This window comes from Phascolarctos cinereus, unplaced genomic scaffold, assembly GCF_003287225.1.
Source record: "Phascolarctos cinereus isolate Bilbo 61053 unplaced genomic scaffold, phaCin_HiC Scaffold_4;HRSCAF=312, whole genome shotgun sequence".
NCBI lineage: Eukaryota > Metazoa > Chordata > Mammalia > Diprotodontia > Phascolarctidae > Phascolarctos > Phascolarctos cinereus.
The window spans coordinates 654,968,922-654,995,311 of NW_027555847.1; the positions used below are offsets into that span (position 1 = coordinate 654,968,922).

The 26,390-nt window shown below is 53.3% G+C and overlaps 1 protein-coding gene across 1 annotated transcript in view; it reads left to right on the forward strand.

Moving 5' to 3' along the window:
• The window catches only part of PLEC (plectin), an 85,138-nt gene that overhangs the window by 52,776 nt on the left and 5,972 nt on the right, over positions 1-26,390 (forward strand). The window contains 14 exon segments of the mRNA XM_020995350.2: positions 4,797-4,949; positions 5,172-5,326; positions 6,916-7,042; positions 7,383-7,566; positions 7,659-7,816; positions 8,891-9,069; positions 9,182-9,337; positions 9,779-10,133; positions 10,344-10,427; positions 11,769-11,873; positions 12,477-12,575; positions 14,354-17,584; positions 17,586-17,735; positions 18,392-25,965. Of these exon segments, the coding sequence (XP_020851009.1) occupies positions 4,797-4,949; positions 5,172-5,326; positions 6,916-7,042; positions 7,383-7,566; positions 7,659-7,816; positions 8,891-9,069; positions 9,182-9,337; positions 9,779-10,133; positions 10,344-10,427; positions 11,769-11,873; positions 12,477-12,575; positions 14,354-17,584; positions 17,586-17,735; positions 18,392-24,697 (11,442 nt within the window). The 3' untranslated portion in view covers positions 24,698-25,965.

The window sequence follows — 26,390 nt, forward strand, 5'->3', positions numbered from 1 at the left end:
CCTGTTGGCTCAGATAGAGTGATACCACTCTCTTACCATAGCCTGAAACTGGATCAACATCATTGGCTGCCTCATCATACTTTTGACTCCTGTTAAGCTTGCAGTACCCTGAAATCCCTAGATTTTTTCAGATGAATTGCTTCCTAGTCCTACCTTCCTCCTCTTATACTTGTGAAGTTGATTCTTTTGAAACAAAGTATAAGTCTTTTACAAATTCATTCCTCAGTTGCCTCTTATTAATCACCAACGTTCTCGTCTGGAGATTTTAAAATCCTCACCTTCTCATTGAGTATGCTGGTCATCCCTACCAGTCTGGTATTATCTACACAATTGATCATCATGTCATCTTGTGTTTTTATCCAAGACTTTGGTACAGTTGTTAAAGAGTAGAGGATAAAACAGAAATTCCTGGGGCCCTCCACTGGAGACCTTCCTCCAAGTGATAATTAGTAGCTACCCTTGCCTCTAACCATTCGATCAGTTCTTATCTACCCAAATGTACTGTCATGGAGTCCATGTCGGGCACCATCTTTTCCATAAGAAAAACACAAGAGACTTTATCAAATGCTTTGCCAAAAATGAGGTAAATTGTGCTTATTGTATTCAGTCAATCAACCAGTCTAATAACCCTGTCAGAAAAGGAAATGAGGTTGGTTTGGCAAGACCTGCTTTTATTTTAAATAAAGGTCATTATTGCCTTTTGTTTTTATGTCACATTTCATTCTGGAAATAGCTCCCACTCCATCCCTTTCCACCTCAAACCCTCGTTTGGAACAAAAAACAAACGATTCAGCAGAGATGTCCAGGGTAGTGACCACATCTGACAATATGTAAAATATCCTGCATTAGTAGGAAAATGAGATTATCTGCTGAAAGCACTTTGCAAACCTCAAAGCCCTATATAAATGATAACTATTATTTGTAGTCTACCCGTGTGCCCCCCCCTCCCCCCACTATGCTTCTGCAGAGAGGAGGGAGGGAGGCATATTTAATTATCTGTATTCTGGGGCCATTATTCCTTTTTCAGTTGCTGAGAGTTTAGCCTTCCTTTATCTATCTATCTATCTATCTATCTATCTATCTATCTATCTATCTGTCTATCATCTATCTATCTATCTATCTATCTATCTATCTATCTATCTATCTCTTCTGGAGTGGGCTCTGAACTTGGAGTCAGGAAGCCTTGAGCTCAAATCCTATGTCAGATATTTACTTAGCTATGTGACCCTGGGCAAATCATTTAATCTTTCTTAGCCTCAGTTTTCTCATCTTTAAAATGCAGATAATAATAGCACTGACCTCACAGAGTTATTGTAAGGATAAAACGATAAGGATAAAACCTTAAAACCCTATATAAATGCTTACTAGTATTATTGTTACTAATTTAAGGTGCTTTGATATTCCAGTCTCTCCTATTATTATTGCATCAGTGTGGTATTCCTTGTAGCAGCACAAATAACAATCCAATCCTGTTTGGCTTTATTTTAGCATGACTTGCTCTTCTAAGCTTCCTTTTCTAGATGTTCACTTCTCTCAAGTGTCTTAGAATTTTCCCAGAAATGAAAGACAAGTTCATTGACCTAGAATTTACAGAGTTGATCCTTTCCCTGTTTTAGAAACTCAGTTACATTTGTCCTTTTCCAGTCCTGTGGTATCTTTCACCTTCTCTATAGTGTTTCAGAGGTTGCTGACAGTGGGTCATAATCACATCCGCCAGGTCTTTCAGGTCCTTGTAATGTAGTTCATCTGGGTTTGGTGATCTGAAGTATCCAAGTCAGCTAGGAGATCTCTTACCATCTACCTCCTTATCTTAGGTATCAACTTCTTATTAGCCATTTTCATTCCATCCTTTTCAGTCCAAAGATCATTCTCCTTGGCAGAGGAAACAGAAGCAAAACAAAGATTGAGCAGTATTCCCTTCTCTCCATCCACTTGTCATCATCCCATCCGCCCTCAGCAGCCATCCTCTCCCTTCTTCCTTTCTTCTCTTCTCCCCAAAATTTGTTTCTCTTAGCTTTCTTTGCTGGCCTCAGCTCAGCAGTGGGCTATATACCTATCTAAGAATGGTCCTTTATCTCATCTGAAATTCAAGGGGAGAGAAGTGTTTTCCCACCCATTGGTTAAGGTAGAAAGGGGATCAGAATGCCCCAGAGACTGAGTACAGTAGCAGCAGCAACTGGACCAGCCCTGAAAACCCGAAGCATCCACTGGGTTGGTTCAAGTGTGGGAGACCAGGAAGGGAGTGAGCAGGAGTCCACTGGGGGTACTGGAGGGCCACTTGGCCCTGATGATCCATAGAACAGCTTCTCCTCTTCCCAAATAGGAAGGAATCATCAATTAATATTCACCTTCAGTTTTTCTGCCCTTTATTTTCACCTCTGAATCTGTCTCTGTTTAACTATTCCACCTGGGGCCATTTCCATAACCACTCTTGAGACATCGATCCCCATCAAATCTCTATCACTTAACTGACTAAGATGTAGACAAGTATTTTCCCACATTGGATAAGCTAAGACAATTTGGGGAAATTTCAAAATTTTTATTTAAAGAAAGAATGAGGAAAAAAATAAAACGTAAAAGCATAGAAATGGAGTTTGCTGGTCTGAGACCTCATTCTAGCTTATACAGCTTCTGCTGGCCAAAGCTTCTGAGATGCCCGGTCCTGCTTCTTTTTTCCATTCCCTCGGTACTATCCAGACTTAGATGCTAGACTGAGCTCATCTGGCTTGTAGCCTGAAGTCAGTTCTGGCTGGCTCCATTATATAGCCTTAGCCCTTCCTGGAACTGCCATCCCAAGCTCCTCCCTGGGCAGCTGTCTGCTTGAGCCCAAAGCTGGACATTTAGTCTCCGCAGGTGTCCTGACTCCTGGGTGGACAGGGCACTTCCCTAGCAGTTTGCAGATAGGCGGCCATCCTCCAGTGATGTTAAAGCCCTCTTCGGTCCCTCGCTTGTCACCCAGGAGGTCTCTCTGCTTCCAGCCCCTATGAGTTCTACCCATCGGACTTGTTTCCTTTTGACCTGTTCAGTTGCCTAAAGTAGAAATCATCATTTAGATGTTGAGGTTAAACCCTTGCCTTAGGTGGAGCTCATTTTTTCACTGATTATCCCAAACCCTTATTTAGATGGCAAGTGCCATCATCAAAATCATAAGATTTAAGGCTGGACGGGACCTTTGAAATTGTGTAGTCTGTCCTAAGGTAGATAGGTGGCACAGTGGAAAGGGCACTGGACCTGGAGTTAGGAAGACCTGGGTTCAAATCCAGCCTCAGATACTTATTAGCTGTGTGACCTTGGGCAAGTCATTTATGTTCTATTTGCCTCAGTTTTCTCATCTGTAAAATGAGCTGGAGAAGGAAATGACAAATCATTCTAGTATCTTTGCCAAGAAAACCCCAAATGGGGTCACAAAGAGTCAAACATGACTGAAGCAACTGAACACAAGTCCATCCTTCTCATTTTATCTTATTTTTCTTTTGATAAAAACATTTTTATTTTATTTTTTGTTATTCTTATTGATGTTTTTCCTCTGTGATTCTCCTGAGAGTCCTCCCCACCCCATTCTCTCTTGTAACAAATAATTTAAGTAAAACAAAATGATTCATTGGCTTTATCTGCACGTGTGGGCTTCCTTCTGCTTCTGTCGTCCAGCACCTCTCTTCCAAGACGCGGGACACTTCCTTCATTGTTATTCCTCTGAAGTCACAGCTAGTTCCCACATAGGTCACAGCTGTGAAGTCTTTCAGTGTTACTTTCCTTCATATTACCATTGACATCTTGGTAATCATGTAAATGTTTCTCCTAGTTCTGCTTACTTCACTCTGCATCAGTTCTTACAAGTCTTCCCAAGCTTCTTCTCATATTCTTCATTTCTCATAGTACTCTTCATTTTACAGAGGAGGAAAGTGAGGCCCAGAAAAGTTAAGTCACTTGCTGTGGTCACACAGGTAGTTGGTAATAACTGGAATCTCAGGTCCTCTGACTCTGGGTCCAAGCTATACTGTATCTCTGCCTTATGTTTGACTTTTGTCACCTGTCCCTAAGAGAAAGACTTTCTCTTTCAGGGACCTGGGCCCTCTCATAGACTTTCCACCCCATTTCTGCTTCCCCTTTGAGGGATGCCCCTCAAAGCCATTTGTCTGTCTAGGGAACAGAAGCCACGCTCTCAGCTCAGGGTCCCAGTGGCTCTCGCATCCTCACCTGGCTGGTTCCTGGGGCTTATCCCTCAGGGAGTCACTTTCCAGAATCTTGTCATAGGGATTTTAAAAGAACCAACCTACTTTGTACTGGCAGGTAGGTAGTTCACAATGAAAGTAAGGGGAGGGTCATTGCCTCCCTAATCAACCAGCCGGCCAATCCACAGTACAGTGAGTAATACAGATACAGAGTGACTCAGTCCCTCTTTGCAAGGAGTTTACATTCCTGAGGGTGAGCTAGGCCTACAAGGGGATTCCTCCCCTCCCCCCACCGCACCTTACCCCTGTCCTGCTTCTACAATGCTGATTCAACCTGAATCCTCCTGAAGTCTCCTTGATATGTAGCCCATATAGACCTCTCCCCTTAGAATGGGGATGGGCTGGGACTAGGGAATCTCAGGAAGGTCACAGTGGCATCAGGCTCTACTGCATAGACTGTCTTCACCTTCCTTAGGGCTAGTACAGTGTGCTGTGCTTGTTATCAGCTCGTCATCACTAAGGGCCAGACAGGTTTTAAGGATGTGGTCTCATGTTCCCTAAGTGCTGGTGCTATCCTCAGAACTATCTCCTCCCTTCTCATTTCTATCCCTTTCTCCTACCCAGGATGAAAAGGAACAGCTCTCTGAGTACAAGGGGCATCTTTTGGGCCTGGCCAAGAGGGCTAAGGCCATAGTACAATTAAAGCCCCGTAATCCATCCTACCCCATTCGGGGCCGGCTACCTCTGCAAGCTGTGTGTGACTACAAGCAGATGGAGGTGAGCTGGGCCCCAGGGCAGATTATGGGGAGGAACAGAGGGCCTCTAGGAGTTACTGTGGGCAGAGAAAAATTGGGAGGGTCCCAAGGCTGACTGTGGGAAGTGGGAGGGGGCAGAGTTCTGGGGGCAGGGAGAACAGTAAGGGGATCATTTGGGCTGAGCTGTGATTTAAGTTAGCCACCTGTTCTGCCTCTCTCTTGGCCTCTGGCCTGTACCCTGCAGATGACCGTCCACAAAGGGGATACCTGTCAGCTGGTGAGTCATGCCCAGCCGTCCAAATGGAAGGTGGTACATAGCAGTGGCAGTGAAGCCGTCCTGCCCTCTGTCTGCTTCCTTGTGCCCCCACCCAATAAAGAGGCCCAGGATGCAGTCAGCAGGTAAGGCTGTGTGGTAGCCCAGGTTGGGATCCACCACAAGGATGGGGAGGTCATTTAAGCATTTATTAGGAGTTTACTATGTGTCAGGAACTGTCCTAAGCTCTGGGAACACAGGCAAAAACACAGCCCCTGCCCTCCAGGAGCTCACGGTCTAATGAAAGAGACGATCATGAAAATAAGGTGTTTTTTTTAGGCAGTTGGGTTTAAGTGACTTGCCCAGGGTCACACAGCAAGTAAGTGTGTCAAGTGTTTGGTCTGAGGCCAGATTTGACTTCGGGCTGTAGCTGCCCCAGTGTATTATTTTTAATATGTGTCGTATATGTATGGAGAGAGACAGAGAGAAAGAAGATGGTGCATGATATCAGAGGGAAGATAGTAATACATGAAGGGATCAGGAAAAGCCTCCTGCAGAAGGCAGGCTTCGAGCTGAGTCTTAAAGGAAGCCAGAGAAGCTAAGAGGCAGGGGAAAGGGGGACAGCTGATGCCAATGGGTAGAGATAGGAAATGGAGTTATCGCGTATGAAGAACAACAGAGACACTGTCACTGGATCATAAAGTATGTGAAGGAAAGTAAGTCTAAGAAGACTAGAAAGGTGAGGAGGGCACCAGGTTATGAAGACCTTTGTAAGCTTCAGGAGAAATGAAAAAGTTCAGAGCAGCCATTGTGGAAAGGGGGATAGGGATTTGATTAAGGAGGAGTAGAATATTTGCCTTGCTGCATTGAAGACCCAGGTGAGATTAGATAATGTAAATCTATAGATTCCATGTTGTGATTTTCCCCACTGCAGTTCTGATAGATCGCAAGTCAGCATGAGAAATTAAATGAGAGTTTTGTAGAAGCCTCAGATGACACACAAAGGCCAGTAGATGACACAAAAAGTTTAAAAACTCAAATGCACAAAATGTGTATGTGTGTGTGTGTGTGTGTGTATATGTATATATATATATATATATATTATATTTATATCTATATCTATATACACACACACATATATGGAGAGAGAGAGAGAGATATGTATAATATAAACATTTTATCTTTTAATTACCATAATAATTCAGACTTCTTCTCTGGTACAAAGGGAGGGCTAAAAATTTTGTATAGATTTTCCAGATTGCGGAAGTGCTGTGCTCCCGACCCCCACAATGTAGAAGGGATAGCTGTAATGGACCCAGTCAGTGAGGTTTTGTGATTTCCTCCAACTCTGTTCAGCAGCACATGAAATAGGCACAAAGCAGGTGGATCCTGGGGACATTCCAGGGTTGGGATCTGGCAAGATGTGATGAACAATAGGACAAGGGATTAAGAAATTCAAGTGAGGGGGCAGCTAAGTGGCACAGTGGATAGAGCACTGGCCCTGGATTCAGGAGGACCTGAGTTCAAATCCGGCCTCAGACACATAACAATTACTAGCTGTGTGACCCTGGGCAAGTCACTTAACCCCATTGCCTAGCCAAAAAAAAAAAATTCAAGTGAGGTAGACCTATAAAGAAGAGAGAGGGGAGAGGACTGAGAAAGGAAAGGAGAGATACCAGTTTCTCCTCACTCCCTGTCCATTCTCCTCCATTCCACCCCACCCTATCCCTGGCAGGCTGGAGGGACTGCACCAGACCCTGGTGAACCTTTGGCACCAGCTACATGTGGATATGAAGAGTCTTTTGGCTTGGCAGTGCCTAACCCGAGAAATCCAGCTCATTCGCTCTTGGTCCCTGGTAACGGTGAGTCCTCAGACCTCTGGTGCCAAAGTTGCTGCCTCTTTGCCCCCACCCCAGGTGTTCCAGTGTCTTCGTTACCACCTTTTCCCTGTTTCCCTCTCCTTTTTCCTGTCTACCTGCCTGTCATCTACCACTTACCTTCAGTGTCCCCTCCTTTTTGTATTCCTCCCCAAACTATCTCCCCGACCCTCAGTGTCTCCTGCTGCTCCCCTCACTTTCACCATCCCTTCCCATCTTTATTTCCCTACTATTTTCATCCTCAGTGTCTCCTCCCATCCTCATGCCTACCTTCCCCTGACTTTTTGCCCTCACCTCTTACTCTCACTGCCCCTTTCTCACCCAGTTCCGCACACTGAAACCAGAGGAACAACGCCAGGCCTTACGCAACCTGGATGTGCATTACCAGGCCTTCCTTCGGGATAGCCAGGATGCTGGCGGCTTTGGACCTGAGGACCGACTGCAGGTAGAAAGGGACTATAGCACCTGTACTCGCCATTATCAGCAGCTACTGCAAAACCTGGAGCAAGGTAACTGGGCTGGGGCTGCCCCAGGAGCTGGCTGTGCCCGGGCCGGTCAGTGAGGGGCCCTTGTGATGTGACCCCAGCCTTCCTACCCATAGGAGAACAGGAAGAGTCTCTGTGCCAACGCTATATCTCTGAGCTGAAGGACATCCGTCTCCAACTAGAGGCCTGTGAGGGCCGTATTGTCCATCGGCTCCGCATGCCACTGGAGAAGGAGCCCTCCCGCGAGTGTGCTCAGCGTATCACTGAGCAGCAGGTAGTGTCCCTGCTTCCCCTTCCTAGCCGGCCTGCCTTCCTCCTCCCTTCTCTTCCTCCTTCCTGTCTCTCTCTTTGTCCTCCTTCCTCTCTCCTCTTCTCCTTCCCTTTTCCCCTTCTCTTCCCACCTCTCTCTTTGTCCTTCCTCTCTCCCTCTTCTCCTTCCCTTTTCCCCTTCTCTTCCCACCTCTCTCTTTGTCCTTCCTCTCTCCCTCTTCTCCTTCCCTTTCCCCTTCTCTTCCCACCTCTCTCTTTGTCCTTCCTCTCTCCCTCTTCTCCTTCCCTTTCCCCCTTCTCTTCCCACCTCTCTCTTTGTCCTTCCTCTCTCCCTCTTCTCCTTCCCTTTTCCCCTTCTCTTCCCACCTCTCTCTTTGTCCTTCCTCTCTCCCTCTTCTCCTTCCCTTTCCCCTTCTCTTCCCACCTCTCTCTTTGTCCTTCCTCTCTCCCTCTTCTCCTTCCCTTTTCCCCTTCTCTTCCCACCTCTCTCTTTGTCCTTCCTTTCTCCCTCTTCCCCCTCCCTCTCTCTTTGTCCTCCTTCCTTTCTCTTGCTCTTCCCTCTCCCCATCCTCCTCTTTCTCCCTCTCTCCCTCTTCCCCCTCCTTCTCTCTTTGTCCTTCTTTTCTCCCTCTTCCCCCCCGCTTTGTCCTTCTCTCCCTCTTGGCCTTCCCTCTCTGCGTCCTCTTCCTCCCTCCTCACTGCCTCCTCTGCCCCTAGCCTGGTACTCTACTCCCTAGCTGACCTTATGATAGGCAGCCCCCCTCCCCAGGCTATTCTGGGTCCTACCCCAGTGACCTTGGATGTCCCCAGGCACTGACTCAGCCTTGAACATTCTGTTATTTTTCTGTACTTCTCTGTCTTTCTCCCTTTTGATCTGTGTCTATCTCTCTATCAATTTCGACCTCTGTCCTTCTGGGCCTCTCCATCTCGGTCCTCCCCTGGGTCCCTTGCCGGTACATCTCCCTCTCTGTCTCTGGGTCTGCCTGCCTCCCTTTGCTGCTTGTTTCCAGTTCAGTCTCATTTCCCACCTTCTCACCATTCCCATCTCTATGTGTCTTTTTCTGTGTCCCCCTTGCAGAAGGTACAGGCAGAAGTGGAGGGCCTGGGCCAGGGAGTGACCAAACTCTCTACTAAGGCAGAGAAGGTGCTTGCCCAGCCTGAGCCCTCACCTGGAGCCCCTGCCCTTCGCTCTGAACTGGACCTGACTCTAGTCAAGCTGGACCAGGTGCGCAGCCTGTCTGCCATCTACCTGGAAAAGTGAGTACCCCACTTCTTACCCTGCCTCCTCGAGGGGCACTGGAGTCCTCCCTCCCTGGGCTCAGGTTCCTGGGACTGCCCCCGGTCTCACCTAGGCCTCCATTACTCACAGGCTCAAGACCATCAGTCTCGTGATCCGTAGCACCCAGGGTGCAGAGGAGGTTCTGCGTACCTATGAGGAGCAGCTCAAGGATGTGCAGAACGTCCCTGCTGATCTCTCGGAGCTGGAGGCCACCAAGGCAGAGTTGAAGGTAATGGGTCTGAGCTGGTCTGGGGCTGCAGGGTTCTTAGCTGCCCTACCCTAGGCCATAGCCAAAGAACCTTTGAAGGGAAGAGACCTCTGACATCATCTAGAAATCCTGCCCCCCTCCCTCAAGCTGTCTTGGACGTGCAGTGGAGCAGCCCGTTCTATTCCATTATTGGACAGCTCTTGATTCATTGAAAGGAAATGAATGGCCTTCTGTCATTGCTCCTAATTCTGCCCTCCTGTAGATCAAATCTAATCCCTATCCCCACTACAGGCCTTCAGGTATTTGAAGACAGCACCCATGTCCCCCCTCTGTGAGTCCTGGCTTCCTCTTCCTTGCCTGTTCTATTGGGCCCTAATGAATAAAGGGGGAATGGGCCGGGTTGGAAGATGGGGACGGAGGGGAGTGGGTACCAAGGTGGCTTGGGCCATACTGATGGTCACCTCTCCCTGGAACAGAAGTTACGCATCGCAGGTGGAAGCCCAGCAGCCTCTATTTGCGGGGCTGAACGAGGAGCTGAGGGCGGCACAGGAGGTGGGCGATCGGATGCAGCAGAAGCACGGGGAGCGGGATGCAGAGCTGGAGCGCTGGCGGGAGCGGGTCACGCAGCTGTTGGAGCGCTGGCAGGCTGTGCTGGCCCAGATTGACTTGCGGCAGCGAGAACTGGATCAGCTGGGCCGCCAGCTGCGCTACTACCGTGAGAGCGCGGAGCCCCTGAATGCCTGGCTCCTAAGCGCCAAGCAACGGCAGGAGCAGATTCAGGCTGTGCCCTTGGCTGATAGCCAGGTGGTCCGTGAGCAGCTCCAGCAGGAAAAGGTCAGCACTGGGGTCTGAGACTGTTGGGGGAGGCTCAGGGAGGGCAGTGCTTGCCAATCACAAGCTCAGGAAGCCGTTCTCCTGCCGAGGTAAGGAATTCCATAGAGACTTTGGGGGGGACAATTCCATGTTAGAAGGAGGATAGGGGAAGGGTTCAGAGTTAGGGGAGAACTGTAGAAGAACTGAACCCAATGGGCTTTGATTTCTCAGAAACTCCTGGAAGAAATTGAAAGACATGGAGAGAAAGTCACTGAGTGTCAGAAGTATGCCAAGCAATACATTAATGCCATCAAGGTGAGGACTCTAAGATGCTTGCCTCTGAGCTTTGTGCACCCCTGTTTTCCCTCTCCCAGACACTGAGAAGGAGACCAGGGATACCACCGATGGTAGATAGGTTCCTTGTAGGCCCGTGGGTTACTCTCCCTGTCTCCTTACACTTACCAGGTCCCTCCTTTGACCAATAGGGGAAGCATGGTAGAGTGGATAGGACCCTGGACTTGGAGTTAGGAAGACCAAGGTTTAAATAAATCCTGCCTCAGACACTAGCTATGTGTCCCTAGGCAAATCGCCTGACCATTGTGTGCCTCAGTTTCCTCATCTGTAAAGTGTGTGGGTTTGGACTCAATGACCTTCTAAAATCCCTTCTGGTTCTAAATCTATAACCCTACAATCCATGGTCCCCAAGGGAGAAGGAGGCTGGAAGTAACTGATTGAGTGTTTGGCCTTGATTAGGAGGGAAATTAAAATCCTTTGGAGATTTGGTGTGATGTGAGAAAGATAATTTATAAGGGTGGACTTGAGAGGAGATGTCATTAAAGCGACTGCAGGAGCTCAGGAGAGAAATAGTTAGTACTTAGACAAGGAAGGAAGGAATTAAATATTCAGTAAGTACCTATTATGTACCAGGCACTTTGTTGGGCACTTTACAAATATTTCATTTCATCCTCACAACACCTCTGGGAAGGCGGTGCTATTATTATCCCCATTTTACAGATGAGGAACCTGAGGCAAGCAGAGATTAAGTGGTTTGCTTAGGCTCACACAGCTAGTAAGTACCCAAGGCTGGATTTGAACTCAGGTCTTCCTGACTCCAAGTTCAGTGCTCTGTCCCCTGGGCCACTTAGCTATCTCAGACAAGGACTAAGGCCCAGAAGAAAAGGAAAAAAAAATATGGTTTGGGGCCACGCATGTGGGACATGGTGGGCTTGGAGCCCTTGTGGATGGCCTAGGACAGGGCCCTGGTTGTCACTGGAGGATTTCTGTATCCTCCTCCATCTCCTTCTGATCTTTTTGAACAAAAGCAGAGCCACAGAAATGCTTCCCTCCTTATACACACAAGGGCTGTGTGCACTGCATTCTGCCTTGGCTGGCAGAATGGCCAGAAGTCTGTGGCATGGGGGCATAAGGATCCTGAGGACAGATGGGAAGGGTCCAGCCTGAACACAGTCAGACTCAGAGGGACAGAGATCACAGTGGAAGCAGACCTAAGGCCTAGAGCTCTTTCTGCCACTTTAGATACCTAAGGAAGCCCCACTTCCCACAATAGGGAAGGAGCAAACAGAGGCTCTAGCTGGGCCCCTCCCCACCAGAACTAGCCATCCTGAAAGTCAGAATCTTTCTTTCTTCCTCCTATAGGACTATGAGCTGCAGCTGGTGACGTACAAGGCTCAAGTGGAACCTGTGGCCTCCCCTGCCAAGAAACCCAAGGTCCAGTCAGTGTCAGATAGCATCATCCAGGAGGTGAGGCCCGGTGTGGCAATGCGTGGGGGCCCCTCCCCACCAGCTGATGGCCCCGCTGAGCCTTTGGGGGTGGGAGTGGATAGGCAGAGGCCAGATGGGTGGGCTCAGAGAGCCCTGGCCTTCCTGGGGCCTGGGGGTAAGGGTAGGGGAAGAATGGAGATTTTTTCTGGCTCCTTCTGGCAAGCAGTCAGCCACCCTTACCCCAAAGTGAAACTGGAATCAAAGGACCCAAGCTTCACTCCCATCTCAATTGTTGCTCCCTCTGTGACCTTGGACAAATCACTTAAATCTCTCTGGACTTCAGTTTTCTGATCTGTGGCTCAAAGAAGCCAGACTAAATGTCCCCTCCTGCTCCAAAGCTATGATCCAGTGAATTAAGTGACCCTCCCATGGTACAGCTGGCCTGGGCCCCCCACCCCTATTCCCCAGGTGTCCCTCCTGGGCTGCTGAGTGTCCAGCATACACGTACATGTGTGTGCATGGCATATGTGTGTATGTACACACTCTCTGTGTGTGTGGTGGGGTGGCAGTAAAGGGGGCCGTATCTGGACACAGCCACCCTTCAGACACTGAGCAAGGTCACCGGGCTCTGTTCTCTTCTAGTATGTGGATCTTCGTACCCGCTACAGTGAACTGACCACCCTCACAAGCCAGTACATCAAGTTCATCAGTGAGACCCTTCGGCGCCTGGAGGAGGAAGAGGTATGGGCTTAAGGGAGGGGACTTTCCCAGGGTGGGAGGGAGCAGCTAGCCTTCCTTCCCAGCGGTCAGCAACCTTGTCCTGCCCTGAGAGTTATGTGCTATTGCTAACTCGGACCCCAGCTCCCCTGCCCTTCTGGCCTTGAGATGTAGCCAAGAGATGAGGAGAAGAGCCCCCCCAAGTGGGGCCTCTTAGTGGTTTCCTTGCTCCTCAGATCTTCCCCCTGTCCTGAACCCCCCAGCCTGGCTCTGGTGGGAAGAATGGGAAGCACTTCTCAGACACACTTAGTACAGCCCCCTTCTTCATGCTCAGATGCTGCCTTCTGCCATCTTTTCCTCCTTCCCCCCAGGCTGCAGTGCTCCCTAGGCCCCCTTCCCTGCTGGAGCTTGTTGGGTCTCTCCCCTCTCTCTTCTTTTTCAGCATCCCCCTTCCCCTTCTCCTCCTCCTCCTCCTCCCTCCCCGTGTGCTCCCTTCTCTCTAACTCTTGGGTTTTGCTCTTGGACTCGCCGCTTGGCAGCTTTGTCTGGGGGAATGTTTGTGTTGTTTGGGATCTAATGGAGGGTAAAAACCCAGGAGGACTCTGGCCTTTCTGCAGCAGGTACTGCCCTGGACGCATGACTCCTCCCCTCAGTGTCTCCCCATGGGGCCCTCCAGTGCCCTCTCCTTCCCCTTCCCCATCAGCACCTCCTCGGTACCATCAACGATCTCTCCTCCCTTGCTCCATCAGCACACCTCATATGATCACAGGTCCTTTTCTTCCCTTCCCTCCCTCACCACCACCTAGATGGCTGTTTCCCAGCTCAAGACCCCTTGTCTCTCATCTGTAGCCACCAGGGTGGCCTATACTCCTGTCACCTGTGCAGCGCACCTACCTTGGCCTGAACTTGGGAAAAGGAAGGTGGCTGTGGAGCAAAGCTGCAGGTTGGAGGAGATGGGGAGGGGGGCACCCCTACCCCATTCTGCTCTGCTCTAGGGTCTTTTAGGAGCCAATGCTTGTTTCTCTGAGGGCTTAAGGAAGCCCTTGTGTCTTGCTCTGTGATTCCAAAGCCACCAACCAAGACCCTTTACAGATAGATGGTGACCTTCACTTCCCCCAGAGAAAGCAGAGAGCAGAAGATAGAGGAGACCAGCCCACATCCCCAGTATCACTTTTCCAACAGAACTTAGGAGAAAGGGAAAATGAGAAAGGAAGTCCCCAGTATGTGCGCACACACACACACACACACACACACACACACACACACACACACAAACACACTCACACGTGGTGTTGGTGCTTTGCTTTTTGTCCATCTCTGTCTGTCCATCCTATGGCACGGGCAGGGGAAGGAAGGAAGCCTCGGTCTCCCGCCAGGCCAGGAAGCATGGAGAGGGGGTGCAAGCTGCTCTCATGCTGTTCCCATCTGCCTTGGGCTTGGTGCATGTTCCATCCGTGGATTGTTTTCTCTGATGGTGGAGAGTCCTGTCCTGTCGACCCCCAGAGCTGTCCTCCCATGTCTGGATCCCCATCCGTTCATCTCATTCCCTTCCATCTCCCATCCCATCACCTCGCTGTACTAAGTGGACTGTTGCAGTGCTATGTCCTCCTTGTGTGGCCCCAGGCATGGGGCTCGGTCTCCCCTGCCCTGCCTCCCCCATTGTCTGCCTTCCAGTCCCTTTCCCCATTTGATTTGCTCGTCGAGCAGCAGATTTCCCTGCTGTCTGTTCACTTTGGTTTCTTTGTGGTTCTTTCCCTCTCTCCCCACCCCGCACTGCCCTGCCCTGCCCACCTCCCTCTCAGAGGGCGGCAGAGAAGCTGAAGGCGGAGGAGAGGCAGCGGCTGGCAGAGGTGGAGGCTCAGCTGGAGAAGCAGAGGCAGCTGGCCGAGGCCCACGCCCAGGCCAAGGCCCAGGCGGAGCGCGAGGCCCAGGAGCTTCAGCGGCGCATGCAGGAGGAGGTGGCTCGGCGGGAGGTGGTCGCCGTGGATGCCCAGCACCAAAAGCTCAACATTCAGCAGGAGCTGCAGCAGCTACGGCAGAACTCGGACCTGGAGATCAAGGCCAAGGCCCAGCAGGTCGAGGAAGCCGAGAGGAACCGTCTGCGGATCGAGGAAGAGATCCGCGTGATTCGCCTGCAACTGGAGACGACGGAGCGTCAGAAGAGTGGCGCCGAGTCCGAGCTGCAGGCTCTGCGGGCCCGGGCCGAGGAGGCCGAGCTGCAGAAGAAGCAGGCCCAGGAGGAAGCCGAACGCCTGCGGCGGCAGGTGAAGGAGGAGAGCCAGAAGAAACGCCAGGCGGAGGAAGAACTGCGGCTGAAGATCCAGGCTGAGCAGGAGGCTGCCAGAGAGAAGCAGAGGGCCCTGCAGGCCCTGGAGGAGCTGCGCCTGCAGGCCGAGGAGGCAGAGCGGCGCATGAAACAGGCAGAGGCCGAGAAGGAACGGCAGGTGCAGGTGGCCCTGGAGACGGCCCAGCGGAGTGCAGAGGTAGAGCTCCAGAGCAAGCGGATGTCCTTTGCTGAGAAGACGGCCCAGCTCGAGCTGAGCCTGAAGCAAGAGCACATCACCGTCACCCACTTGCAGGAGGAGGCTGAGCGCCTGAAGAAGCAGCAGGCAGAGGCCGAGCGCTTCCGCGAGGAGGCTGAACGGGAGCTGGAAAAGTGGCGGGCAAAAGCCAACGACGCCCTGCGCATGCGGCTCCAGGCAGAGGAGATTGCCCACCAGAAGACTCTTGCGCAAGAGGAGGCGGAGAAACAGAAAGAAGATGCGGAGCGGGAGGCCCGCAAGAGGAGTAAAGCGGAGGAGTCGGCCTTGCGGCAGAAGGAGCTGGCGGAGCAGGAGCTGGAGAAGCAGCGGAAGCTGGCAGAGGGCACAGCCCAGCAGAAGCTCTCGGCCGAGCAGGAGCTGATCCGGCTGAAGGCAGAGACGGAGAACGGGGAGCAGCAGCGGCTGCTCCTGGAGGAGGAGCTCTTCCGCCTCAAGAATGAGGTGAACGAGGCCATTCAGAAGCGCAAAGAGGTAGAGGAGGAGCTGGCAAAGGTGCGAGCAGAAATGGAGATCCTCCTGGAGAGCAAGGCAAAGACAGAGGAGGAGTCACGCTCCACCAGTGAGAAGTCCAAGCAGCGACTGGAGGCTGAAGCCAGCAAGTTCCGGGAGCTGGCAGAGGAGGCTGCTCGGTTGCGGGCCCTGTCAGAAGAGGCCAAGCGGCAGCGGCAGCTGGCAGAGGAGGATGTGGCCCGCCAGCGGGCGGAGGCCGAACGCATCCTCAAGGAGAAACTGGCCGCCATCAGTGAGGCCACGAGGCTCAAAACGGAGGCGGAGATCGCGTTGAAGGAGAAGGAAGCGGAGAATGAACGCCTCCGGCGGCTTGCAGAGGATGAGGCCTATCAGCGGCGCTTGCTGGAGGAGCAGGCGGCCCAGCACAAGGCTGACATCGAGGAGAAGATCGCCCTGCTGAAGAAGTCCTCGGAGACTGAGCTGGAGCGCCAGAAGGGCCTGGTGGACGATACCCTGAAGCAGCGGCGCATCATCGAAGAGGAGATCCGCATCCTCAAGATCAACTTTGAGAAGGCCTCCGCCGGCAAGACGGACCTGGAGCTGGAGCTGGGGCGCATCAAGAGCAGCGCAGAGGAAATCCAGAAGAGCAAGGAGCAGGCCGAGCGCGAGGCTGAGAAGCAGCGGCAGCTGGCGCTGGAGGAGGAGCAGCGGCGACGGGAGGCCGAGGACAAGGTCAAGAAGATCCTCGCTGCAGAGCAGGAGGCCGCCCGGCAGAGGAAGGCGGCTCTGGAGGAGGTGGAGCGCCTTAAAGCCAAGGTTGAGGAAGCCAAACGCCAAAAAGAACTGGCGGAGAAAGAATCGGAACGGCAGATCCAGCTGGCTGAGGAGGCCGCCCAAAAGCGGCTGCAGGCCGAGGAGAAGGCCCACGTATTTGCCGTGCAGCAGAAGGAGCAGGAGCTGCTGCAGACCCGTCGGCAGGAGCAGAGCATGTTGGACAAGCTGAGGGAGGAGGCGGAGAAGGCCAAGCGAGCCGCCGAGGAAGCTGAGGAGGCCCGGCACCGGGCGGAGCACGAGGCCACCCTGTCACGTCAGCAGGTGGAAGAAGCTGAGCGCCTGAAGCAGCAGGCAGAGGAGCAAGCTCAGGCCCAGGCCCAGGCCCAGGCCTCGGCAGAGAAGCTGCGCAAGGAGGCAGAGCTGGAGGCCGCCAAGCGGGCCCAGGCGGAGCAGGCGGCGCTGCGGCAGAAACAGGCTGCCGATGCAGAGATGGAGAAACACAAGAAGTTTGCAGAGCAGACCTTGAGGCAGAAGGCTCAGGTGGAACAGGAGCTGACCAAGGTGAAGCTTCAGCTGGAGGAGACCGACCACCAGAAGGACATCCTGGATGAGGAGCTGCAGCGTCTGAAGGAGGAGGTGACTGACGCCATGAAGCAGAAGACACAGGTGGAGGAGGAGCTCTTCAAAGTGAAGATCCAGATGGAGGAGCTGGTGAAGCTGAAGGCCCGCATCGAGGAGGAGAACAAGATGCTGATTCTCAAGGACAAAGACAACACCCAGAAATTCCTGGTAGAGGAGGCGGAGAAGATGAAGCAGGTGGCCGAGGAGGCCGCCCGCCTGAGCGTGGAAGCCCAGGAAGCCGCACGGCTCCGCAAGCTGGCCGAAGAGGACCTGGCCCAGCAGCGGGCGCTGGCCGAGAAGATGCTGAAGGAGAAGATGCAGGCCGTGCAGGAGGCCACGAGGCTGAAGGCCGAGGCAGAGATGCTGCAGAAGCAAAAGGACCTGGCCCAGGAGCAAGCCAAGAAGCTCCAGGAGGACAAGGATCAGATGGAGCAGCGCCTCGCGCAGGAGACCGAGGGCTTCCAGAAGACGCTGGAAGCTGAACGCCGCCGCCAGCTGGAGATGAGCGCCGAGGCCGAGCGGCTGAAACTGCACGTGACCGAGATGAGCCTGGCGCAGGCTAAGGCGGAAGAGGATGCCCGGAAGTTCAAGAAGCAGGCTGAGGAGATCGGCGAGAAGCTCCATCGCACGGAGTTGGCCACGAGGGGAGAAGATGACGCTGGTGCACACCCTGGAGATCCAGAGGCAGCAGAGTGACAAGGATGCCGACAAGCTGAAAGAGGCCATCGCAGAGCTGGAGAGGGAGAAGGAGAAGTTAAAGCGTGAGGCAGAGATGCTCCAGCACAAGTCGGAAGAGGTACCTTTGCTTCTCTCCTTTCTTCTGGGGTTAAAGTCTTGCTGGCGAGGCCCTCAGCAGGCTGAGGGCTAGGCTTTGGGTTTCCCTAAGGGAGACACTTCCCAAGAGAAGATGCAGATCGACCCCTCCCCCCTTTTTTAATTTCCCCCTCCCTCTCCCACTTCCCCTCCCCCTTCCCTGTCTGACCATACAGGAACAGTTAACTTCCAGCAGGGTGAGTGTCTCTCATTTGGCCCTTGGGTGCAGCCATTAGTCCCACTCCAACTATCCCCTACCCTTCATAGTCGTCACTGTTCTTGTTGTTAGTCCAGCTCGGTCCTTAAAGCCACTCCATTACAACTGCTCTGTTGTAGTGGTGACGTCAAACAGTTGGCCATCTACCTATGGTCTTCTGGTTTTTCCTAACTAAATTTGTCCTTTTCCACCTGACTGGAGGTGCCTACTTCCTTATAATATGCTATGATGTATGCTTTAGAAGGGGATTTCTTTCTAACATGTGCCCGTGGTGCAGGCCACTGGTGCCATGGCCTGTCCCTTGCCCACGTTGCCCCCAGTCAGTTGCTGAGCCGAGCTGAGCCACGCCGTGCTCTGTTGTCTGATGGGTGGGGAGCAGGCTTGGTCTGACCTGAAGGCTCTCTCGTCCCTGCCTCTTGCAGATGCAGATGGCCCAGAAGGAGCAGCTGTTGCATGAGACTCAGATGCTGCAGCAGACCTTCCTCACTGAGAAGGACAGCCTGCTGCAGAGGGAACGGTTCATCGAGGAGGAGAAAGCCAAGCTGGAGAAGCTGTTCCAGGAGGAGGTGAACAAGGCCCAGAACCTGAAGGCCGAGCAAGAACGCCAGCAGAAGCAGATGGAGCAGGAGAAACAGCAGCTGATCACCAGCATGGACGAGGCCAAGAGGAGGCAGAAGGAGGCAGAGGACAACGTCCGGCGCAAGCAGGAGGAGCTGCAGCAGCTGGAGCAGCGGAGGCTGCAGCAGGAGAAGCTGCTGGCTGATGAGAACCAGAAGCTGCGTGAGAAGCTGGAGAGGCTGGAGGAGGAGCACCGGGCGGCTCTGGCTCAGACCCGGGCCGTCATGATCCAGACGGAGGAGAGGGTAACCCAGGCCAAGGCCCTGCCCAATGGGCGAGATGCCCTCGATGGCCTGGCCCAAAACGGGGAGCCCGAGTTTGCGTTCGACGGCCTCCGTCAGAAGGTCTCGGCCAAGAAGCTGGAGGAGGCTGGCATCCTGAGCCGGGAGCAGCTGGACCGACTTGCGGAGGGCACGGCCACGGTGACGGAGCTGTCGCAGAGAGAAGACGTCAGGAGGTACCTTCAGGGCCGGAGCAGCATTGCCGGGCTGCTGCTTAAGCCAACCAACGAGAAGGTCAGCATCTACAAGGCCATGAAGAGGCAGCTGCTGAGCCCAGGCACCGCCCTCATCCTGCTCGAGGCCCAGGCCGCCTCCGGCTTCATCATCGACCCTGTCAGCAACAAGAGGCTGTCTGTCAACGAGGCAGTGAAGGAGAGCATCGTCGGGCCGGAGCTGCACAACAAACTGCTGTCGGCAGAGAGGGCGGTGACTGGCTATAAGGACCCCTACACTGGAGACAAGATCTCCCTGTTCCAGGCCATGAAGAAGGACCTCATCATCAAGGACCACGGCGTGAGGCTGCTGGAGGCCCAGATCGCCACGGGAGGCATCATCGACCCCGTGCAGAGCCACCGCGTGCCTGTGGAGGTGGCCTACAGACGTGGCTACTTGGATGAGGAGATGACGAAGACTCTGTCTGACCCCTCGGACGACACCAAGGGCTTCTTTGACCCCAACACGCACGAGAACCTCACCTACCTGCAGCTGCTGGAGCGCTGCGTCACCGACCCGGAGACTGGCCTTTGCCTCCTGCCGCTCACGGACAGAGCAGCCAGAGGGGGAGAGCTGGTCTACACTGACAACGAGGCCAGAGATGTTTTCAAGAAGGCAACCGTGTCCGCCCCCTTCGGCAGGTTCCGTGGGAAGACGGTCACCATCTGGGAAATCATCAACTCGGAGTACTTCACGGAGGACCAGCGGCGAGACCTCCTCCGGCAATACAGGACAGGCAAGATCACCGTGGAGAAAATCATCAAGATCATCATCACCGTCGTCGAAGAGCATGAGAAGAAAAGCCAGCTGTGCTTTGAGGGCCTCCGCGCCCCTGTCCCAGCCGCCGAGCTGCTGGAGAGCAAAGTCATCAACAAAGATCTCTACCATCAGCTGAGCCAGGGCAAGAAAACAGTGCAGGAGGTGGCCGAGGTGGAGACCGTGAAGAAGTACCTGCGTGGAGCTAATGCCATTGCCGGGGTGTGGGTGGAGGAGACCGGGCAAAAGCTGAGCCCCTACGAAGCCCTGAGAAAGAACCTGCTGAAGCCTGAGGTGGCCCTCTCCCTCTTGGAGGCCCAAGCTGGCACTGGGCACATCATTGACCCTCTTAAGAATGCCAGGCTATCAGTGGACGAGGCTGTGAAATCTGGCCTGGTGGGCCCAGAGCTGCATGAGAAGTTACTCTCTGCAGAGAAAGCTGTAACTGGGTATAAGGACCCATACACTGGGCAGATTGTCTCTCTGTTCCAGGCACTGAAGAAGGGTCTCATTCCTAGTGACCATGGCCTACGTTTGCTAGATGCTCAGCTCTCCACTGGTGGCATCATTGACCCTGGGAAGAGTCACCGTGTCCCCCTGGATGTCGCCTATGAGCGGGGTTATTTAGATGAAGAGATGACCAAGGCCCTGTCAACTCCTAAAGATAGTGCCAAGGCCTTCTATGACCCCAACACTCAAGAACACCTCACTTACAGCCAGTTGCAGAAGAGGTGCCGAACAGACAAACAGACAGGCCTGTATCTACTGCCTCTCTCAGAGAAAGCTATTCGTGCTCAACAGGAAGAGATCTACACTGACCTCCAAGCCAAGGAATCATTTGAAAAAGCTACAGTTGAAGTCCCAGTTGGCAGCTTCAAGGGAAGGACAATCACCATCTGGGAGCTGATCAATTCTGAGTACTTCACTGAGGAGCAGAGGAGGGAGCTTATCCGTCAATACAAGACGGGCAAAGTCACTGTTGAGAAAATCATCAAGATCATGGTAACCATCATTGAAGAGACAGAGACCAAGAGACAGGAGAAACTCACATTCAGTGGCCTGCGGACACCGGTGGCAGCCAGTGAGCTCCTTGAGTCCAGGATCATCAGCAGAGCCCAGTTTGAACAACTGAAGGATGGCAGGAAGTCTGTGAAAGATATCTCTGAGACAGACTCTGTGAAGAGGTTTCTCCAGGGGACCGACTGTATTGCTGGCATCTATGTGGAGGAGACCAAAGAGAAATTGACCATCTACCAGGCAATGAAAAGGAACCTGCTGAGGCCCAGCACAGCCATCATTCTCTTGGAGGCCCAGGCTGCTACTGGCTTCGTGATTGACCCCATAAAAAACCAGCGTCTGTATGTTAATGAAGCAGTGAAAGCTGGTGTGGTGGGGCCAGAGCTACATGAGAAGCTGCTCTCTGCTGAGAAGGCTGTCACTGGTTATAAAGACCCCTACTCAGGCAATACCATCTCCCTCTTTGAGGCCATGAAGAAGGGTCTGATTCTTAGGGACCATGGCATCCGCCTCCTGGAGGCCCAGATTGCCACAGGTGGTATCATCGACCCCGTCAACAGTCACCGTGTCCCTGTGGAGGTGGCCTACAAGCGTGGCTACTTTGATGAGGAGATGAATAGAATCCTGTCTGACCCCTCAGATGACACCAAGGGCTTCTTTGACCCCAATACCCAAGAGAATCTCACCTACTTGCAGCTGAAGCAGCGATGTGTAGAAGACCCTGAGACTGGCCTCTACCTTCTGTCTCTGAAGAAGCCTGAAAAGCCAGAAGTGGTGGAGACGACGCAGGTGTACACAGAGGAAGAGACCCGCAAGGCATTTGAAGAAACCCAGATTGACATCCCAGGTGGTAGCCAGGGAAGCACCTCCATGTCTCTCTGGGAGGTAATGCAGTCAGACATGATCCCTGAAGAGCAGCGCACGCGACTCATGGAGGACTTCCGTGCTGGGAAGGTCACAAAGGAACGAATGATTATCATCATCATTGAGATCATTGAGAAGACTGAGATCATCCGTCAGCAGAACCTCAACTCCTATGATTATGTCCGGCGCCGTATCACTGCCGAGGATCTTTATGAGGCCCGCATCATTTCCCTGGAGACCTACAACCTCCTTCGAGAGGGAACCAAGACCATCCGAGAGATCTTGGAGGTGGAGACCACCTGGCGCTACCTGTATGGGAGTGGCTGTGTGGCAGGCATCTATCTGCCTGCCTCTAAGCAGAAACTGACCATCTATCAGGCTTTGAAGAAAGGGCTCATTAGCTCTGAGATCGCCCGCACCTTGCTGGAGGCACAGGCGGCCACTGGCTTCATGATTGACCCAATAAAGAATGAGCGGCTCACTGTAGATGAAGCTGTGAGGAAAGGGCTGGTGGGCCCAGAGATTCACGACCGGCTTCTTTCAGCAGAGAGAGCAGTGACTGGCTATCGGGACCCATACACCGAGCAGACCATTTCCCTTTTCCAGGCAATGAAGAAGGATTTGATCTCTTCTGAGGAAGCTCTGAGGCTCTTGGATGCTCAGCTAGCCACTGGTGGCATCATTGACCCCCGCCTGGGCTTCCACCTCCCACTGGAGATTGCTTACCAGCGAGGTTACCTGAACAAAGACACATACAACCAGTTGTCAGAGCCCAGTGAGATCAGGAGCTATGTGGACCCATCTACGGAGGAGAAGCTCAACTACACACAACTGTTGAAACGGTGTCGCCGAGACGAGAACAGCGGTCAGTTACTCCTCCCCCTCTCAGACACCCGAAAACTGACATTCCGGGGCCTGCGGAAACAGATCACGGTGGAGGAGCTGGTCCGATCCCAGGTCATGGATGAGGCGACCGCCCTCCAGCTGCAGGAGGGGCTGACTTCCGTCGAAGAAGTCTCCAAAAATCTAAAGAAGTACTTGGAGGGTACCAGCTGCATCGCCGGTGTCTTTGTAGACTCTACCAAGGAGCGGCTCTCAGTCTACCAGGCCATGAAAAAAGGCATCATTCGTCCTGGCACTGCCTTTGAGCTCCTGGAAGCCCAGGCAGCCACAGGCTATGTTATTGATCCCATTAAAGGGCTTAAGCTCACAGTGGAAGAGGCTGTCCGCATGGGCATCGTGGGCCCTGAGTTCAAAGACAAATTGATCTCTGCCGAGCGGGCTGTGATTGGGTACAAAGACCCCTATTCTGGGAAACTCATCTCCCTCTTTCAGGCCATGAAGAAAGGTTTGATACTGAAGGACCATGGCATCCGCCTGCTGGAGGCTCAGATTGCAACAGGGGGCATCATTGACCCTGAGGAGAGCCACCGACTCCCTGTGGAAGTAGCTTATAAGCGTGGCCTGTTTGATGAGGAGATGAACGAGATCTTGACTGACCCCTCAGATGACACCAAGGGCTTCTTTGATCCCAACACAGAGGAAAATCTCACTTACCTGCAGCTGATGGAGCGGTGCATCACTGACCCAGAGACAGGCCTCTGCCTATTGCCACTGAAGGAGAAAAAACGGGAGAGAAAGACCTCTTCCAAGTCGTCCGTCCGTAAGCGGCGGGTGGTGATTGTGGATCCTGAGACAGGCAAGGAGATGTCTGTGTATGAGGCTTATCGCAAGGGGCTCATTGACCATCAGACATACCTCGAGCTGTCTGAACAAGAGTGTGAGTGGGAGGAGATCACCATCTCCTCCTCAGATGGGGTGGTCAAGTCTATGATCATTGACCGGCGCTCTGGCCGGCAATATGATATTGATGATGCCATTTCGAAGAGCTTAATTGACCAGTCAGCGCTCGACCAGTACCGTGCTGGCACGCTCTCCATCACTGAATTCGCTGACATGCTGTCAGGTAACGTGAGTGGCTTCCGCTCGAGGTCATCCTCTGTGGGCTCCTCTTCCTCTTATCCTATCAGCCCAGCTGTCTCCAGGACTCAGCTCACTTCCTGGACTGACCCTACTGAGGAGACGGGGCCAGTGGCTGGAATTCTAGACACAGACACCCTGGAGAAGGTGTCTATCACTGAGGCCATGCACCGAAACCTAGTGGACAACATCACCGGCCAGAGACTGTTGGAGGCCCAGGCCTGCACCGGGGGCATCATCGACCCCAACACTGGAGAGAAGTTCCCAGTCACTGATGCTGTCAACAAGGGGCTAGTGGATAAGATCATGGTGGACAGGATCAACTTGGCCCAGAAGGCTTTCTATGGTTTCGAGGACCCACGGACCAAGACGAAAATGTCCGCAGCTCAAGCCCTGAAGAAGGGCTGGCTCTATTATGAGGCAGGGCAGCGCTTCCTGGAGGTGCAGTACCTGACAGGGGGACTGATTGAGCCCGACACACCAACCCGGGTGCCCCTGGAGGAAGCCCTGCAGAAGGGAACCATCGATGCCCGAACCGCCCAGAAACTCCGTGATGTCAACACCTACTCCAAGTACCTCACCTGCCCCAAGACCAAGCTAAAGATCTCCTATAAGGATGCCATGGATCGGAGCATGACGGAAGAGGGCACGGGGCTGAGGTTGCTGGAAGCCTCTTCCCAGTCCAGCAAAGGCTACTACAGCCCCTACAGCGTCAGCGGCTCCGGGTCCACCTCGGGCTCCCGGACGGGCTCCCGTACTGGATCCCGCGCTGGCTCTCGGCGGGGGAGCTTTGACGCCACTGGCTCTGGTTTCTCCATGACCTTCTCTTCCTCCTCCTACTCTTCATCGGGCTATGGCCGCCGGTATACTTCAGGACCCCACGAAGCCTCTGAGGCCACCCAGCTCTCCTTGGATCGGGGCGGCCTGAGTGGGAGCTGTGGGTGGGAAGTGGGAGAGGAATGGGCAGCCCTGGGGGGGCCACAGCCCACTGTGGCATAACCACCCTGACCTTGCCTGTTCCCCTCTGCTTCCCTCCCCTGCCCCTTCTTACTCTGCATGCGGTCAATCTGCCAGCTAAGTGCCCTGGGTTAATTTTTTTTTTCTTGGTTTTTTTTTTTAATTTTTAAAAAGACTCTTCTTCCAAAGCGGTGCCTAAAGTTTAACCAAAAAGACTAGACTAATATATTAATATATATTTGCTGTTCTGACATAGTTTGTATATTGAGGGGAGCAAAGTGGGCCCTGTCTCTCTGCCTGCCTTGCCACCCCCCTCTAGGACTCTCCTGACCATCTATGCTGGCAGCCACTTCACCATAGCCTGATGCCTTGGACTCGGTCCGAGCCAGCTCTCACCTTCCCCAAACGTTGGGCCTTTTGGCTCTTCCACTTCTTGCCTGCTGCCCCGGGTTCTGCCCCTTTTGCCCTTCTCGGGCTCCTCCGTTCTGCAGGAGGAGAACTGGGCCAAGCCACAACCTGTCCTTTTTTCACTGCCCTAAGCAACATGTCCTCCGCCTAGCCTCAGGTCACGCGTGGTTCCATCCCAAGGGCCCTGCCTGGATTCCCAGCCTGTCCTCTGCAGCTGCTGCCTGGACTTTCCTCCCTGTCCCTGGGTCAGGTGAGGGGCAGCCCGCCTCTACCTGGGGCCCCTCAGCCCTTTCGCGAAGCCAAGGGCCTCACCACCAAGATGCCGCCAGGATGGGACAGGAGCCACGGTGCATGTTGGACTTCCTCCTCTGCCTACTCTCTTGCCTGCCTCTCAGCCCGACTCCCCCAACCCTGCAGTGGGCTCCACCTGTTTGGCTTTCTGTCGGGGCTGGACTCGTGTGTGGGGAGGGAGGGAAAGGGAACGGCGATGGCCAGCCACGGGGCCAGCCTTCTTGGTGTGTCTGGGAAGTGCCCTGCCTCAGGTGGGGTGGGGAGAATCTTCTTGGGTCAGTGTTGGCCAGATTGGGAGCTGGATGCTGGCCCAGGGGGACAGACTGCTGACCTGCAGTTATGGATGGGATAGAGGGAGAAGACCTCTCTGGCCACCCCTCAAGTCCACGGGAAGGACCAAGAAACCTTTTTCACCCCTTCATTTCCTCTCCTCCTCCTCCTACCTGGAGGCTTGGAGATAACCTATTCTCCTTCTATGTCAGCTGTCTCTCTCCAGCCTGCCCAGAGAAGCTCCTTCCCCATGGGAAGACGAGAACTGGGGCTCCACCATCAACCCACCAGGGCCAGGCCCAGGCTCCCGGGAGGCTCCTCTGCTGGGCCATCCCACCCAGGTAATGCCCCCCCCGCCCCATCCCCCTTTGTGCCCTGGGACTGACTCTGCTCTGCTGCTGGAGCTGTTGGGGGTGGGAGTGAGGAGCCCCAGGGCCAAGGGCAGAGAGAAGGAAGGGGGAGTTTGCTCTTCATTCTAGTCTCCCTGGATACACATGCCCTTTCATGCTAGGTTCTCTAAGGCTGTCCTGACTGTTCTTCAGGTTCTGTACCTGGGACTGCTGTCCTGCTTCCTTGGCCCCTGCTTTATTTTACTCATCTTCCAGGGTACCCCCTCATTCCATCCCATCACTTCCCTAGGCTCTGTTCTTTCTCTCTCCCTACCCTTCTCCAGGATGTGTTTTCTTCTCTCTATCCCCATTTCCCAGATTCTTTCTCCAGCCCCACAGCTTAACTTTTTTCCTCCCTTCCCTGGGCCTTATACTTT